Here is a 19,417-nt window from a genome sequence, read left to right as displayed (position 1 = left end):
AACCATGGTATCTTAAAATGCCTAAAGTGGGAAAATAGGATATAGCAAAAATAGTTTAGTTACAGTATTTTTTTTTTAATTAAAAACACTTACAACTTTCATAATAGATTTTTCCCATGCTATTGATTTCTGTAACTGCTGAATGCACAGAGCTACCTGTGCAGCACTGCGCGCTTCTGACAATGCCCTTCTCCATACCCTTAGCCCTGGAGCAATATCCTCTTCAGTTCTGCATTGAAATACAGAGAAATTAAGTAGGTCACATCCGTGTTTGCTTATGTTTAAACGTGGAACAATCATTATCACATTGAAAGCCAAGCAATGACAAAACGTACACAGCCAATAAGTGTAAGGTTTAAGCAACTAAATTTCATGTAGTGCACAGACTGTGGCTACGTGCCTCAAAGCTTAGTCACAACCAGTTAAATGTAAGATAACTTTGCAAGATTATCAACAAACGTAACAAAAAATATCTTTACAAAGCACCATGCAGAATAACATGATCCATATGGATCACAGACATACAAGAAAGTACATAGATAACAGGCAATAAGAAAATAGGCTCCAATTAGCAAAGAAGCACAATAATTTTTCAAGTTAATCTCAATAACCTACCCGTCACCATCACCACTAATGGATGGTGCAGGAGCAGGGACAGTAACTGTGCCCACATTATCCAGTTTGATCTGAATGGTGGTACTTAAGGGGCTCTTCAGATACCTTCGCTCTATGTTCCGCTCCAAGTCAGCAAGCCTGGTTACAGCTATATCTAGAGGGTTGTCACTCTTCCGCTCTAGAGAGCTGGTATTGCCTTCTCCGCCTCCAGCACAATCTCCATCGTGCTTCTTGTGCAATCTAGTAATTGACTTATGTTCACGATATACCAAGTCGTCTCTCTCTGATGCAGGTTCAGGACACAGCCAACCCTATGTTAATAGAAAGGTTTGTGCATTTATTGGTTGCTGTTAACTTAGTGTGTAAACAGAGGAACTGTTTTATGGAATCAAAGTAAGTAACTGTAGCGCTGTTTCCAGTAGATCTTGGTTACTTGTAATCCATCTGTAGAGACAGTTTCCAAAATATCCAGAGAACTAAAATAATTAATCAAAAAATACAAGCATTACCAGACTTTCCTGAAGGGACCTTTCTGCAACAGTCTGCATTCTTATCTCCTTGTGAAGTATCCTGTTCTATTGGTCGAAACATCAGAATAGGCCTATCTGTCCAACCGGCTCAGGAGACAGTATCAATTGGTCACACAGAAATAACATCCACCCCTAGAAAAAACTAGATCCCAAATACTACATCTGTACTATAACCAAACATATGCAATTTGATATCCTTACACCCACCTTGGAAAAATTCCAAATTGTAATGACAGCCAGTGAATTCTTAACTCTCCCACACTCACAACCATCACACGTTCTCCATGACTCTACAATACTCAAACACATGTACTTGTAGGCTTTTCTGAAAGCATTAACAGCAACAATCACCCAAACCAGGCAGAACTGTGGCAAAAATCACTGTAATTAAGCAGTCTATGTGCAATAAAATCTTTACATTCATAGAAGGTTAACAAAATGTGCAGGGAACTGCACACTGTACAAGAACACTCTCCAGGCACTGCCATTCTGAGCAGCTGAAGATTTAACTGCAATAAAATGTTTCAAACAGAAATATCCATGATACTGCTACAGTGGATTTGTTTTATTTGCAGACACTTAGACATGGAATAAGAAAGCACTTACCAAAGGACGGGTACTATCTACTTTAAATTCTTACCACTTATTTTAAAGAGACATTTTACTAAAAGTTGGTTTTACCTTAACTTGTAAACTAGCTGATGCAACTCTCCTCTCTAGATCTTCCACCTGCTGAAGAATAGCAAGATCCATCTCCATTGCTTGTTCTTCTACTGACCAGTTTTCCACAACATCTCGAGTTACCTGGTTATCTTCATTTTCATTGATATCAATAATTGCAACTGTATTTGAGAATCAGATTTTTATTATTTTAATTAGTATTATAACTTCTCTGAGTAAATTCAAGCTGATTTACCTGTCACTGCAGTCAAATGTTGAAGAACCGTTGTAAGAGCGTACTACTCCTAAGATACCCAATATGGACAACAAATTCTGTAGGTTTTCAAACTTGCAATTTAAAGGCAAGAAGGGGAAGGAGAGGCTGAGCTAGAGTGTTACAGAGATGGAAAGAGCTTAAAAAGGTTACCAACACTTACTCCACTACAGCAGCTTATATTAAATGGGATTCCTCCAATCCTGTAACTTTCCAGAACGAGGCTGGTGAAAAGGCAACTATAGACAATGAGACCTTTACCTTTTTTCTCCAGCCACTACTCTAACTATGTATCTAAACACATCTCGAAGAGCTCTATGCCAGCCGTCTCATGCCACAACACCATGCGTAACGTAAGTATCAATTACATACCATCCTTATTTTTGATGCAGGCCAGAGTGATATAATCCATGTGTTTCTGTATCTGTTTTTGTAAGGCCTTTTCTCTTATTCCCCTGAGATGCAGCACTTTAAGCAAAGATTTTAGGTCCTCCGGATCAGTAATCCTCCACCACCCATACTGCATTTCTAAATCAAGACAAGCATATAAACACTTTGCAGCCAGTTTTTACGTGATCACACACAATCACACTAGAGAAATCATCTAGCCAAATTCAATAGGCAAATTAAAAAAAAAAAAAAAAAAATTGTAACATTGTAGTGGCACTGTAGAAATTATCCTTCACGTAGGTATTATACTTACCTTCTGGTATAGGTTTTGGGTTAGGATAATCTACTGGCTTGGCTACTTCAACTGCTGTAGAAGGGGCAGAAACGATTTTTTCGGTCTGTAGTGCTGGTGATTCACTTTTACTTGCAAGAACACTAGATGCCAAGAATGAGTTACCATTCACTTCTGATAATCCCAACCCTGATCCAAGAGCAGGTAAAGGAGATGAAAATGGAACATTTGAAGTAAGAACTCCTGTAGGCCATCCACAAAACTGAAGTCCCATTACAGGTAGTCCAGTCTTCATCTGCTACACAGAATATATTGTTAACACAATCACAACTACCATTATTAATTATTACCAAGAAACCTGAATTATCATTAGGATGCTATCTGTCAAACAATAATCAAAACATAAAGGAGGCCTTTATTCAGTACTTCGATTAGTTTAAGAAAAACTAACATAACACTAACATGTAATACTCCTTATTATAGGGCCCTGTTAATGCTTAAAAAATAATAGTTTTTAAAGGGAGGGTATGGTGTGTCACATTTCTGAAAACTAATCTTTCTTTCTTTCTTTTCTTTTCATTTAATACCAGTGGCCAACCTCCTAAAAGCCAAATTAAATTACCGAAATACATGTACAAGATATCATACATTGGCTTACCTAATTTTACCTATCTTAATCTTTTTTATCAAAAAATTTCTAGTATTATAAAACATCTGTAACATGGAATTAGTTATTAACATTTAGAAACAGAAAAAAAAAAAAAAAGAAATGAAGATATAATGATAGCACTTCCGTGAAACAATTTGCCTAAACAGAAATTCTGCCCAAATAAGCACAGCAAATTCAGACTATTCAAAACTTCATTTATTTACCTGCAGTGGTGACAATGCAAAAGGACTTAATCCCATTGGACTCTGTGCAGAGGTTGAGCCCAGAAGAGGTGATGGAACAGGTGAAGGTGACTTTGATGGTGGATGTGATTGAGGAGTAAGTGAAGTTGTAGTAGCTGGTGTATCTATATGGGTAACTGACATGTCATCACAGGGTATTCTCGGTAAAAGGCTGAACCACTGTCTGCTCTTTTCAGTAAGAGTCTTTAACAACTGATCATTTGGAATTAGTGGAGAACTGTAAAACTTTCCTGTTCCACTTGCATTAGGACTGAACAGATTATTAGAATCAGACTTCTCAATGGTGCTTTGTGATACAGTGGGCTGAAGACTGCAGAGAGAGTTTTTTGAGTTACTTGGATAAGATAACGTGCAGCCATTTGCTGCACTGCCATTAGGTTTTGGGGACATAATGTCAGATTCAGGTGGCATTTTTGCTACCTCTAACAGTTTGCTTAGTTTTGAAAACGACCCAGGCTTTTGTAAAAACAAATTAGTGTTGTCCTTTTCTTTCAGATCTTCCTTTTGCTCACAGTGAGTTGTATTTAAACAGTGTAATTTTTCTTCTGTCTCAAATTCTTCTTCTTTGATATGCATGCTTTCTACCTTTTTTAACTTCTCTTTTTCTTTTGCAATTTCTTCTAGGCCTAAAAATGTACAAGAAACATAGGTGAAATATAATTGACCAACTAATTTAGACCATTTTTATCATCATAGTTATATAAAAAATTACTTCATTTTTGGCTCAGCATGTTTTTTCAATGAAACCACTTCTCACTTTAAGGAACACTTTGGAGAAGGAAACAAGCTTCAAGGCACACGCCGATTTAAAGCCTGCTAAACACCTGGAGGAAAAATAACCTCAACATAGTTAACATAGCCATAGTATTCTCCCTTAAGATACATATGTCTGAAGCAGTTTGCCAGTTCAAAGTCTTTGAAAGGGACAAATTTTTGGCAGCTTGCTTTTTGCAAGACTCTGCATGCTTTATCGAAAAACTCCTCTGTTTATATCAAAAGGGTACAATGTTTTAGCCTTAAAGCTTATTTTTGCAAAAGACCATTTTATTAAACTCATAGCCAGCTATGAAAAGGAGGATCAAAATTCCTGTTGTGAAATCAAGTATTCCCCAAATATTGAAACACAACATTAAATATTTTACCTCTTTCAATAAAAATCATTAACAAATTTGACTGTGAAACAATGTCAACATTCTTGAAAGTTTAAAACTCCTTCAAGAGCCACCAAACATGATGACTGGGACTCTACACACAGCTAAGCAGACAGATGTGATCAGACAGCATAACATCTAAGCAATTTCAAGTACAAGAAGCAGACGCTGATTGCAAAACCCAGTTTCTTCAAACATACAGGTGCAAAAAAAAAAACAAAAACCAAAACAAAAGCCAACACACCTCTATCTTTTATGAAAAGGAAAAACATTTTTTTGTCTTCTTTGCTCTCCTAGTCTTTCTTAACCATTTCTCTTCTACCCTTATACTGATGTGTCAACTTAGACTAAAAGTCTTAAAAGTGTAAAATGGGACAGGAAAACGTCACGAAAGGGGGGAGGAGGTAGAAAATCCAACATTCCAACTTCTTAATTATTTTCATCAGATACTGCAATCGCAAATAAACAAAGGTTTATGTTTATGGCCAGAACATCCACAAAAGTTTACTTGCTTGTTCTGGAAAATCATAATTTTCAAAGATAATTCATTAAAGAAAAGAATATCCCCTCCCATTAATACTTCAAAATGTGTCACAGTTATGGTGTATGTCAAGATATAAACAATTTGAGTATCAGCATAAGAACCAAAAATGACTACACAAAGAGGGAAGGAGAAGTATTTTTTAAATTGACAGATCATTCAACAGTTTATGTCTCACATTTCCAATGTCTAGATAAAGGAATTAGCAGTGGATAAACTGTAGAATTTACTGAAACAGGGCAAACTAAGAGCTGAGGGGAAGAGGGATTAGTTGAGAACTTAAGAACATGTCCATTTTGCTATTCAGGGAGATTAAACTTTCATTAAGACAATATTTTAAAAAATACGGGCTTGCCCTACAGTTCTTGGCTAAAACTTTTGTGTGTTTGTTTGGTTTTACTATCTTAAGACAGGTAAGTGTATTTCAATTATTTTCTTTTGTAAAATTTCCGAAGCAATTGGGGATTCATTTGGTTAAAATATAGTAATTAAAATATAGTGAACAAAAGGAATGCAAGCAGTACAGCATACAACAGTTTACCTTCTGTATCCAGCTACTCATGTGCAGAACAGTTCCTAACACACAGCATAAAATAATGCAGAACAGGAGACACAGGAAAATTATTTTTTTATGCTACCCATTTTAGAAAGATAACTTTTAGATTTAGGAAAAGTTCTACGGCTTCTTTTTGGGGCCAAAAAAGGGCTCAGATCTCATACCATGCTGTAATGTTAGTTATTTTAATTAAATAGCTCTCTAGAATGATGCAATTCTCATAAGATCATGCAATTCTTATGTGTATCAGAGATTTTTTTTGTTATTTTTCAGGGGAAAATAGTGAGAGTAATGGGGTTTTGCTTCATCTATATCAGAAAGGATTTTTCTGTGACCAAAATGAAGGTTTATGTTTAAAAATTCTAATATCCACAAAAAGGTCAGATTAATACATATTTTCCGCATCTATCCAATTTAAAGCGTGTGAAAGATTCAATCACAGTTAGTATACAACAGTCACAACCACAAAATTGCATTTTAATTTTAGCAAAAATAACTTCAGCATTTGCTGGATTGGAAGAAAGATCAGCTGATAAAATACAGAAACTAAATCATATTGTTGATTAGAAAACACAGTAATTCACTGTGTGAAAATAATTTTCTTATTTTTGCAGACATATATCAACTCTTCAAGCACAGAATAGTCTGTGTGTTTGCACAAAATATAACAACTGAAGATGAAAAGAATTTTTTTGCATTCTATGGTCATCCTAGTTTTCATATGCAGAGTTCACTGCCATGGGGAAATGTGAAATAGTTCAGAAAGAGCCAAAAAATATCCCATGTAGGTAAATAGGAAAAAGCGTAACATATACAACTATAACAACTGAAAACTTCCAAAATATTAATCCTCATTTTGACAGATATTAACTGATATTTCATAATCAGAAAGAGAGTATCAGAGAGCACCGTATGAATAGAGAGGTCTACTGACAGTAGCCTGTTTAGCCTCTGGTTGAAGGTGAAGCCTAAAGACCTCGCTGCACAAAATTATAGCCTGTAGAGATGGGCAGTATGTCTTGGCATAGCATGCCTTGGTGTGACATTACTCCTTTATGTTTCTTACCTTCACCACTTTCCATGCCTTCTACAAAAATACCACCACATTGGGGCAGAATCCAGTATCGGCGCCTGTAACGATCTTGACCAAACATCATTGAACGCAAACAGTGCGAAGCTTCAAATAACTTCTTTCTGTACTGGCTTTGTTGCTGTTTTAAAAAAGGGAAAACATTATAATTCAACAGGGGAAAAAAAAAAATCATTAAAACAGAAAACATCTCCTGGCTGCCAGACTGAACAGAAGTTCAAGGGTCACATGAGGAGGCTCTCCCAGAGATTCCCTGTGTGTCTCACGTGATATTCTCCTCACAATTGCTGCCTTGATGATTTCACTTACAGAGCTCCCTTTAAAAAAATCAATTCAATCACTTCCTGGTTCAGCTTAAGTTTATCAGCATTCCTTTAAAAACACATCTTGCGATGGTAGGTCCTGTCTTTAACGCTGCCTCTCAGAGAACAATAGGATCCAAGATTTCATTGCACAAGAACAGCTGAAATCCTATCAATTATACAAGAACAGCAAATGGTAAACAGAGCACTGAAGATAGCTGATACTGCAGCTCCTGATGGGAAACTAATGAGATATTTTAACCGGTTCATAAGAGAATAAGAACAATAATGTCTGAAAATAAATTCTGTATTCAAACACAAACAGTTCTCTGAGGGGGGCCAACAAGAATTTCAGTTCATTTATTCAATTCTTGCTTTGCTAAATTGACACTGCTGGAAGTCAGGTGTAATTCTGGACTGCTAATTTATTGCAATTTGGAACATGAGAGAAACCAAGAGACAAAGTCTTAAATGACAAATTTTCTAATACAAAGAACAAAGCCATGGGCCATGAGTACCCCTATCTACAGCATTCTATCCTTCCCGTTTACATTTCTCTTCCTATTCCATTGTTTCTTCTTTCAAAATCTGAAGCAAAGACAGCTCTCTGTATTGGCCTGGAACACAACTGCAGAAATTAGCCAACTGTAGGAGGGAATGAGAACTGCAATCATTTGTATAATGGAAAAGTCATTGCTTCTCGTACACAAAATTTATCATCACTTTCTAAGATTAACAAACACAAGTATATCAATTAGGTCTGGATAAAAATTATATTACTTTTTATTCCAAGTATATGCAAATATATTATCAACAGCTTTCTAACTGTCTTTTGAGCCCTATCCACTTAGTGCCGCTACACTAAACTCACAATTCAAGTGTCATGAACAGTAGCATCATTCCTATTTTCATGAAACAAAATCTGATCCTTATTTCAATTTATATTAAGTTGGAGCATTGAAAATGATGGTTAACATCCAAACTCATGACATCGAGTGATCAAATTTGTAGTATAACAAAGACAAACGACCTCTCACCTTTGTCAGTTTTTCAATCTGCTTCTCTAGTTCTTCAACACTTGCTGTCTGGTCCCCATCATCCTATAATCACCAAATATACTGTCATGCCAAATTTATTTCAGGATAAAATAATACTACCATGTCTTACTAATATTACAGTAAAAAGATGTAACAGAAAATGAGACGCAAATTCTACGGGTAAAAAAGTTCAAATCTTGTGCTCGTTCAATATACTTGACTAGAAACAACGTAACTGGAAAGAGAGGTATCTTGAATCTTTCCAAACCATCCCGGATGCACATGAAGGAGAAAGCTCGTGGCCAAATGTTCGCTGAAAACATTCTTTTACTGGAAGAAATAATTCAGTTTGTGCATGAACACTTAAAAGACTACAGAATTTAATCTTAGTTTCATGAAGCTTTTTGGATATTCAAATTCATTTCTAAGTGTTTTTCATGCATGAAATAATGGAATCTGTCAAAATCTTATCAATCAATCTTTGGTCAGTGCACACTTGCATTTTATTTCAATGTCTACAAGAAATTGCAGAGCCACTTTAAATTACAAGTCTGCTATAAAAGTTCCAGTATTAATCTTGCTGATTTTTGAAGAGGAATGCTCCCATGATTAAGTCTATGGTTCCCGTCTTCTTGACACAATTTAAAAATGAGAGCCATTTCCATAAAGAGAGTTTTAATTTAGTTCAAGAAAGTCTTTGGGGGATAACAGTAAGTTTCCAAAAGAATACAACCAAAATCCTAGGAGCTCCCACTATCACCTGCACCATAAGATACTGGTCTTGTATTTCTTGGCTCTGTGAAAGTGTACCAGAGTGAAGCCTTCTGAAATACCACATATAACATGAATGCAATGGAGCTTCTGTTGTACCAGAAAATTCATCTCTCTACAGGAGTTACAGGACTTTTTTCTATGAAATGCCCAGTGCACCAAAATAGGAGATTGTACTAAAAGGAAAAAGATTAAGGGATGGATGTGAGATTAGATACCTAAATATTACTTATTTTTAATTCCGAAGTATTAATTTGTAAGAACTTCGTGCTATGACTCTAAGGTATTCTCTTAAATTCACACACATTACAGTACTTGAAATAAATCCAGAATAATAGCACAAAGGGCTGCTCCTACCCTAGAAACTAGTTGGGCTTCTAATTAAGAGTGCTTGCAAAGATTTGAGTTCACGTATCATGTTGTATACAAACATTGTTCAAGCGGCCATATCCACAGCACCCATGAACCCTTACTTTGAACTTCGATAACCTTGCATAAATGGATCTTCTTCTGGCAAACAATGCAACACCCAGTGCACTGAAATGTACTGTTTGGTACTGCTTGTCTCTTTTACCAGGTTTCATCCAGTAGAAAATTCTAGAGTTCTACAGTGAATCTTACAGGCCTGTGGCATTTCTATTTAAAAACTCTTTTGACCACTGTAGACACAATTCAGCTCAACAAGCGAAAAATGTTTCAGTGATCCTTCCTGTATCTTATCGGATATTGACTATAATTTACCATCTTGTATTCAAATACAGTCGGGCAGTGACTACCCTAGAAAAGTTATGAAAAAAATACACAGGAAGGTCACAGGCAAGCTTTATAACAGGTAACGTTAAATATAACTTTACACTTCTGTATTATTTTATTAACTAATAAATGACCTTTATTTTCCCCTAAGAGAAAACCACAGTTATGCTCATTTGCTAACAAAGCTGCAGTTCTCTGGATCAGGTACAATCTTTCAGAATTTCAGAGAAATTAAGACTAAGTCAAAACAAGTATGCGGGGGGGGGGAACCAAACCCAAAACAAACCAACCAAACAAAAAAAACCCCACACCAACCCTTACTACACTAGCTATCAAAAAAAGAAAAAAATACTCCAGCAAACAAACTTACTCCAAAAATTTTAAAATATTGGAGATAAGTTATTCTCCCCTTCTTTTTATTGTAAGATTTTGGGAAGCAGTGCCATATTGCAGAAAAACAGAAGGAAAACAAGTTTTAAGTTATTAGTTAATTAAGTTTCACCACACTTATAATCCCCCACCTCATCCTCACAAACTTCTGCCTTCTTTCCTTTTTTATCTTCTTTGTCCTCTTCATCCTCGTCATCCTCATCTGCCTGATCATCACTGTCGTCATCGTCATCATCATCGTAATCACTGTCCCCCCCCTTTCGTCTGCGTTTGCGGCCTGGTGTTGGCGTTTCCAAAGAGTGCTGTTCCTCTCCTACATCACCACCTCCTGTAGCATCCCTTTTGCCAGTTTTCTTGGCATGAATGATTCTAAGCCTTGAAACACATGACAAGGGGTGAAATTATGGAGTATGTCTGTAGCATAAACATACCTTTCTTCCTATGTGATTGAAAGTAAAACATACATTTTAGATTCAAATTAGCTCTTCTGTTCTAATACGACATTGTATTTTCTCAGTATTTATTGCCATTAGTCAAGAAGAAAAATTCAGGTTATAAAACCCCTTAAGCCTCTTACTCTGTTCTGAATAGAATTTCTGTTTCTCCCACATGAATTTTATTGTGTAACTGTTTAGAAGAAATGAAACACAAGAGGGATTTTGAAAAGTCAGGAAAGACGGTTAGAAGAAAGAACCATTTCAACTTCTTTGTATTTTGTTTTATGCATTTAAGAATATGACCATAAAATACCTGTGTTGGGGGGTGGGGGGGAGGAAAGGCAAAAATCCTCAGTTGGAAGTATGAAATTATTTACATTTGCATGGCAACAGGAAGGTTGGTTTAATTTTTTTTTTCCCCACTTCAGATTTTTATGCATTTTATTATATATCATTTGACTTTAGTCCTTTGGCTGATCTTTTTATTCTAGGACATACTTTCTTTTCTGAGACATCTTAGCTACCTAAACTACTAGGAGATTACTCAATCAAACTCTCATTTTTCCTTTTATGAAAGAAAAGGGAAACTTACATACCAGTAATTATGGTTGTAGTAGACCTTCTTCTTCTATAAAAACCCTATAAGACAAGATTCCACACAGCAAAAATTATAGTTCCACCTATCAGGGAGCTAGCAGGCAAACATGCTGAATCACAGGAGGTATAAATAGCCAGGCCTAACCAGTCACTTCTAATGCAGACCAAAAATGCAACTGACTTAGAAGAGATTCATAAACATGTGTAGAAAAGACAAAGATTTTTGTAAGAGATGATTGGAAGAAGGTAGGATGGGAAAAGTAGAACGGTAACGACAAACACAATTACCAGTACGTAATTTTTCCTTGTCGTACTTCTCTCTCTTCCCACCCTACAAAACAATATTCCATACAGCAAGTGGCTACAAGTATGATGAGTGTTGTAGAAGTACTGGCTTCTGGGCATACTGACAAATGTATCAGCCTTCCAAAATGCTGATAAACTAAGCCAGTACTCAACAGCACAGATTTAAACGAAGCTGTCACTGCTCAACTGGTAGCAGCACTTTTTAAAAAGACCGTTAGCAAGAAATCATCAAAGGGACTTCTGTTTGCTTGAAAACAGTTGGGCTTTGGGTTTTTTGTGTGTGACTTTTTTTTGGTTGGTTGTTTTTTGTGGGTTGTTGGGCTTTTTTGTTTGGTTGATTGGGTTTTTTTGTTTTTGTGGGTTTTCTGTTTGGTGGTGGGTTTTTGTTGGTTTGGTTTGGTTTTTTAATGTAGTGGTTAACCCACCGGAGAATTTAGAAAGTTTTACATTTTTTTTTTTTCTTCAATACAAATGGATTTTTAGCTATTTTAGCAATTTAAAGTATTTTTTGATAAAAAAAATTTCTCAAGCCTTCCAGTGATTTTGGAAGCAAGTTAACATTTTCAGGTCTGGTGCAAAAAGCCTTAGTCTCACTGAGTATCAATACTACTCAGGCTTCCACTGAGTGAAGTTTTTTAGAAAAAAATTTCCTTTTTACAAGGATAACTTCAAATCCTCTTCATCTGGACTGGAAATTCCTGCCTATACACAGGAATTAACTATCAAACAAAGCCACTAGTCAATGACTGGATTGACTGCTCATGACTGCACAATTTTAGAGACAAATTAGATTAAGATAATCTTGAAGACAATTCAATAATAAAGCTGGCAGGTGGAAGTTCAACAACCAGCAAACACCTCTTTCATACACCTAAAAGAAACGAGAAGCAGCAAAAAAGGCTACTTTTGCTGAAAGCAAAAACAGAGATGTAATGCTGTAAAGCACTAAAGGAAGCCTGGATGACACTACAAATTATAAGGATGGAAATGAATCAAAGATGCTCTCTTTTAATAGCACCATAAGCATAAGAAGGCAGCAGTCTGTATCCAAAGTAGCGTAGAGGCAGAAACCAATGAGAGCATAACTTAAAAAACGTTCAGGTATTTCAAGAGGTAGCATGATTTTCCTGCTGCTACCTAGACATATGGCTCACTGAGAGAAGAAAACCTTCACTCAGAAAACTGTCTCATCTTTCTCACTTTCAGGTATAGATCAAAACAACATCTGCAACTGTTGAGAGAATTATAAAGTCTATTGGCCTATAAAAAGAGTGGGTGGCCCATCAGATAATCAGATGTGTGATGTAAGCCTGCTCTAATCTAATCTGTAATGTTTACTAGAGCATAGAAGGAAAATTCACCTTTTGACTTAATTTTCATGCCCTCCTCATAATTTTTGCACATAAATATTAACTAGTAGCAAGTCAAAGAAATTCTAAACATCACACTTTTAATGCACTTTTAACATACTTCAGCTTCAGTCTCAAAAAATGAGTTTCCCAAATCAGCACTACCACCTCCTACCCAAACTCAGGGTGTAATTTTTCCCCTCATGTAGTACTGCTTTTGATATACCATCATCATTTACGGTTGAGATGGCCTCATTGGAAAGAAATTAACTTACAAGGAGTATGCCATAATACTGGCATGTTAAAAGAACATTGTTGTTCTGCAGTATTTCAAGCCATGTAAAGAAACAGGTATTACCTAATTTTTCAAGTAGCTATATTTCATTTTTATTCCCTTTTATATTGATCAAACTACAAAAGAGAGGTCAAGGAGAAGACATGTAATGGAAAAGGACACGCTGAGATTATGATTATCTAGTTAAAAAACAGCTGAATCACTTCAGATGAGACAGTCTTCTGATTATAGTTGTGATACAGAAAGCACAAAGACAAACTGATTGTATGAGACAGGTGGCTTTACAAAAATGGTGATTAGTATCAAGATTCACATTAAATGTGATAGAGAAGGAATTAGATGCAACCTCTCATTGACTATCAGCCCAGTAGAAACAGTCCAGGCACCTCAGAATTTAGTTTCCAACCATATATATTATACTTATGAAGGAATTTTGTTCAATATCCTTAAGGGGGGTGGGGAGGGGTGGGAAGCATCCCTATAGGCTTTTATACAATGATTCCTTTTTCCAACCTGGGATTTTAATATTGCTTTTTTGTACCTTACAAACGCGGGTTTTCTTTTTTTTTTTTTTCTGTCCCCCTCCCCCAAACCCCCAATATCCAGCTGAGGAGCTAATCTCATAAAAAGTGAGAACGTAGGCACAAAAAAAAAACTTAGTGAAAACATCTGATACAGGTAGAATATTTTCTCATCCCACTTGGATATACTTCAAGACAGTCTGGACATAGTGGTATGAAGATCTACCACAAGAAACAGTGGCAACCCAGGCTGAGATGAAATAAACCCATTCCTCAGCATCCGTTACTCTACCACTAGACACTTCCCATGCATGATGGGCTTGTGTTGAGGGTCACGTAAAGGTCGGTATGCGTATGAAAAGAGTACACATCCGTTGATCACGTGGTGAGTAGTCAAGAAACCAGATATTCCTATGCAAAACTGTTTGGGACTGGGATGCTTAAAAACTAGACTGAGCTTTGAAATGGATGGGGAAGATAACATGCATAAGAATGAAGTCTGGAAGCAGAAAAAAAGACCAAACAGAAGACTGAAATGGACAGATTTCTTTTCAGAGAAGCCCCAGAACAGTTCTAAGAGTTTATGAAAAACACCAACTGACATAATAAAGAAGAAAACATTGTTTAAAATTGATCAAAGGTGGCTCTTCTAAAAAGCTTCTTAGAGTTCATCAGTAAAACAGTGGAAAATCCAAAGATTTTGAACCAAAGATGAGAGAGATGAATCAAGTCCAGTAAATTCAAAGAAGCAGAAGAACAATGTTTCTGAGCGCTCCCACAATACTTACGCTCGAAAATAGGGACAGCACTACTGGAATCTGAAATCCACACATGAGGGGAAAACACAAGAAATAGAGAAATGATTGTAGAAAGGAAGAGGGGCTTGGGACTTCAGGGGATAATGCCCACTATTTGAAAGGGAAGAAAAGAGAGATCATGAGGAAAAGGGAGGATCCTACATCTACAAGTACTTACAGTTTGATGGAGGGAGAGAAAGACTAAGCAGTCCCTAAGGAGACAAGGACAAGTAAGGGTCCACTAATGGACAGTTGGCTACATCAGAACTTCAGTAACACTTTTTAAACTATATTCCACAGAAGGGACACAGATGAAGACAGAAAAAAGTATTTGGATTGTCCTAAAAGATAAAATATATTAACCCTGTGCAGACTGGGATCTGCAGTATTAGTAGAGAATGTCTTTTTATTGGTCTAATTTTTTTCCTCTACCTCCCTCTTGTCCTTCTTCTTTACTTCTTTCCTTCTTCCTTCTGAGATACATTAAAGGGAAAAAAGGGAGACATAAGATTAGAAACACAAGTACCTAAAGCAAGGACTAAAAGGATTCACCGATCCTAGTAAGAGGGAGAGATGGCTAAGAAAGAAAAGAAAGTAGAGTCTGGCTATGTATTTTTACCCCCTGTGATTCATGAACTTTTATGCCTTCTAGCTTCCTGGTAGTTGGAGCCGTTATGCTTGCTGTATGGAATTTTGTCTTGTAGAATGGGTAACAGTGGATATGAAACTGACAACCCTTTAAAAGTTCCAATTTTACCTTAAATAAAAACATAAAAAACATCTTCACGTTTGCATTCTACATATGATCCCTAGCTATAGGTAACAATGGAACATTGACAGATGGGAAACACTAACATAACGTAATATAAATTAACAAAATTTGATTGGCAATTGTTGTATGAACATTGGTAATTATGGTAGGTCCAAATAAACTTTGATAATGTCAGTAGTGATTTGACAGCTCCTGTAACATTCCAATAAAAAAACTTTTACTTTCTTGGACTTGACTTTGCTCCGATTTTGAGGGACACTAACCCTCTGAATCTAATGTATCTTTAATAGATTGTAAAAGACTGGTGCTGCACCATTCTAAATCCACATCCATCTTAATTAAGCAGTTCAGTTACTAACTTCTTGGTAAACCGGTAATTGCATCGGCTAGTTTTGTCTTTAGAACCAGCTGCCTGTATAGCAACATATCTGAGCAAATGCAGAAAAGCAATATATTGTAGTATTTAAAGAATCGAAACTTACTTCCGAAGTTTGCCTTCAACCATCCATTTATCCCTCCTTAAGTTTGACATATAATCAATGTTTTTATCAATTTCACTGTCAAAGACAAAATAATCCATTAACTGTGAACTTACGTATCTTTTTCTGACAGACATTTATGTACTTTGTCTCAAAGAACTATCTTGGAGAAATGTTTAAAGCTCAAAATAAATAAATTTAAAGCTAGGAAATTCCAATACTAGGAATGCTGATGTAGCGTACTGCTGTACCTAAGTCAGGCTGTCTTTATTTACAGTATCACATAAGCTTTCTTTCCATAAGAAGCACGTCACTCAAAGAATTTGACATTTCTTTCCATAGTTCTAATTCAATGTCAAGCCTACAGATGTATTTGCCACAAAGCATCTAGCCCTGCACTGAAAACAAACTTATCACTGGTACATTTATGGTATTCTAACTAGGATCCATGTGATCTACAAACTAACATTCACTTTTTACTGCAGCAATTGAAGAACCAAAAAAAGTGCTTCAATACAGTGACTGTCTGCGAGCCCATTTCTGAGACATTCCAGCCCCAACGATTTAGCAGGTTATAGTTGTTTCTATGATGAAAATATAGAAGTTCAAGTTCTGAAGGATCATTTCTACAAATCTGACTTAACAGTCGGTCATCTGCAGTAAGATAGTTTCTTACTATGATGAGTTTGATTAACACACATGAACTCTCTTGCACAAAACATGCACAGCACTTGCACTGCCCACTTCTGCTATTTTTCAACTTTGGAAGACATGAAGCATCTCTTTCATTCTTGCCTTACACAACCCTGATTCACTTTTGCAGCACAGCATACCAAAAGCAGCAGAATCCACCAGGAAACAAAACAGCACTGAATTAGGTGATAATAGACTTTACCACAGTAAGTAAGCACATGGAGGTATAGGTATCCCAAAGACTGGCATTTCCTAAGTTTTTATTGCACGTTGTTGGGTTTTAAAATGTTGTTTAACATAGGGTCTTTTTTAATTATGAAATGCTAAACATTACTGACCACAAATGAAGTACACACTTCCTTGAATTACTACCATGATAAATCAGGCTTGCCAGCTCAGCTTATGACCCTAGCTGAAGCATTTGGACAAAAGAGGTCTTAAAAACAAAAGGAAAAAAGGGAAAACAGAGTACTGTAGAAGCCTTATACAACTCTCTCAAATCATTCCCTAGAATACCTAGCAAATTTCTTTGTAATCAACCTCAACTTTTACTCTGAAAATAGCTGGAGAAATTTTGGTGCGAGCTTTGAAAACAAACGTGCAGACCAAACATGGAAAAGTTCTACTCTTCCATCACATCAGAAGCACATAAAGGTAAGAAGCAGTAACATAGCAAATTTCAGCTTTCATTATAAGAACATCAAGGGTCCTCCCGTGACAGGACACAGTTTATACACTATTTTTGAACTATAACATTTTTATAAATTTATTTTTACAGGTCTATTTGGGAAAAAAATCTTACCTTACTACACTTTTGCTGCATGCTAACTCATTGACAAGAAAAGCAAGTACTGATGCTTTCTGAGCGGGAGTATGTGCCTGAAAAGCTTTTGTCTTCAAGCTCTCTGTCAGCTCAGTTTGCCCACAGTGAGCCTCCATGAATATATGCAGAATCTCAGACACATTATCTCGATTGATACCAACATTCAGTAAGTGTTCCCCCAGAATAGTTTTAGCCTAAAAAGAATAAAGACATTTCAAACAATCACATTTAAAGATATTATTTTCCTCTGCAGGCTATATTATTGTTTATAAAATAGTGGAGTGGGTTTGTTTGCATTTTTACATAAGGACTTTAATTCGGATTTTTCTTTAAGACTATTCAAATGTAAATCTTGAATAAAGTAACAAATTAGAACGTCTTCACCTCTAAAGTTTTTAAGAGCAGAAATAATATTAATATTAATGAAATAGGTTAAATGAAAAAAGTCACGGTCCAACTGGAACTTGATGAATACTGTTTTGTACAATCATGCTATGTAGAGTTCTAGCATAGAAAAGAGCTATGTTGGCTTGAAAAAGGATAATAAGAAAGGGAATCATGAATGAATCAAGAGTTTTGATGAAATGACATAGAGAGCAGACTTTGGAGAAAGAAATGGCAAGATTCACTGAGAGTATAACATGAGGGTAAGAATGAAAGGGAAGAAAAAAAGGAGTTAAAAGACATGGCCACAGATGTGACAGCACCCTACAAGAGGTCCAAATAAAAATGGGGGAGGGTAGAGAAAATGCCCAGAAATATATCACTTCTGGAAAACGGGAAGGCTGACAGGGCACAGAAAGTCTTTAAGTAACATCAGCAAAGAGAAGAACTAGGAAAGAGAATGGAAATCCAAATCAGTGAGGTGTCAAAGACGTGTTATAAAAATGCATTCATAAATATAGGGTGTTTACTATGGATTTTTTTTTTTTTTTTCCGTTTTACCTTGTATCCTGTAACAAGTCCTGGATCACAAACAGCTGCAGAGACAAGCTTTACAAGCAAGTCTTGTACTTCTCCCATGCTGTCCCCTATGTTTAGCAAACCCTCTTGAAGAACGGTCAGGGAAGGAACATCCACATTCACATCAAAGCCAAGAACTTTACCAAAGTTACGCAGGAACTGCACTACCATGAGACAATCTGAAAATGTGCTTCCATCGAGAACAAGGCCTGGGATGCGAGGCAACTCTGGCAAAGGCTGAGAAGTAAAGAAAAACAATGCAAGACTCAGTAGTATATTTCAAAAGAAAACTTTTTTGATACTATCTAGGGAAATTGGCTGATACTTCCATATGACCTACAGCATGACAATGCTAGAAGGTAAAGGCTATAGGGAAGCTGCACCCTCACATCCCATCCAGTAAATTTAATTTAAAGCTGAAGCACATTAACCTTTTCGCATATTATAGGAGGCAAGAGATTAATAAATACTTACTTTTTGGCCAGGAGACGCTCTCAGGCTCTATTCTGAGCCAAAATACTATAAAAGGTGGCGTAAAAATATTTGGGGGACATAGGGAGGGGAATTCTCTCGAACAGAGAGGGCTTGGAACCTGAGGTATGTCAAGTCCTGAAGGACAAGAACTAAGAACACAGAAGACGGGGAGAGTAATTTTTTTTGAGTAACAGCTTAGAATAGTTGCACATATGAGAAAAGTTCTGTCTGGTCCCTGTGTACTGAGACATGATGGATATTCTGCTGTAAAAATAACTCAGAGTAATCGATTTTTTTTGAAGCAATCATGCAAGTGCTTTTTGGGAAGCAGGCCACTTTCAAACAAAATGCTTTTAATTAACTAAACATGCTACTTTAGTGTTTGTAGTATATTGTATTTGTATATATTTCAAATAGTTACCCAATTATCAAGACCAAAAGTTGAATGCTTTGGGAGTGGCTGCAAGAAAAAACGTTACTGTCACAATGGCAAAATACAGAAACAAGAGGCAAGAAAATAAATTTACATTATTATGATTACCTTCTGATCTGCTAAGCACATATCTTCGTTAGGCTTCTTTAGCTCCTTTGCCATTTCTAATTCCAATCTTCGCTGTTCCAGTTTACGTTCTTTATTTAATCTTTTT

At 36.3% G+C, this 19,417-nt stretch overlaps 1 protein-coding gene across 1 annotated transcript in view; it reads right to left on the bottom strand.

Annotated features, from left to right (window-relative positions):
* Nucleotides 1–19,417, bottom strand: part of LOC104080695 (bromodomain adjacent to zinc finger domain protein 2B-like) — an 85,632-nt gene that overhangs the window by 8,120 nt on the left and 58,095 nt on the right. Inside the window, 13 exon segments of the mRNA XM_009583175.1 lie at nt 94–229; nt 721–926; nt 1,827–1,987; nt 2,452–2,607; nt 2,783–3,056; nt 3,635–4,299; nt 6,988–7,132; nt 8,351–8,413; nt 10,396–10,639; nt 15,821–15,895; nt 17,313–17,527; nt 18,279–18,533; nt 19,312–19,417. The exon segment at nt 19,312–19,417 is cut by the window's right edge and continues 25 nt beyond it. Coding sequence (XP_009581470.1) covers nt 94–229; nt 721–926; nt 1,827–1,987; nt 2,452–2,607; nt 2,783–3,056; nt 3,635–4,299; nt 6,988–7,132; nt 8,351–8,413; nt 10,396–10,639; nt 15,821–15,895; nt 17,313–17,527; nt 18,279–18,533; nt 19,312–19,417 — 2,701 coding nt within the window.

Source organism: Fulmarus glacialis, unplaced genomic scaffold, assembly GCF_000690835.1.
Source record: "Fulmarus glacialis isolate BGI_N327 unplaced genomic scaffold, ASM69083v1 scaffold4518, whole genome shotgun sequence".
NCBI lineage: Eukaryota > Metazoa > Chordata > Aves > Procellariiformes > Procellariidae > Fulmarus > Fulmarus glacialis.
Note: the sequence above shows the minus strand (reverse complement) of the source record. Positions and strands in the feature narration are given on the sequence as shown.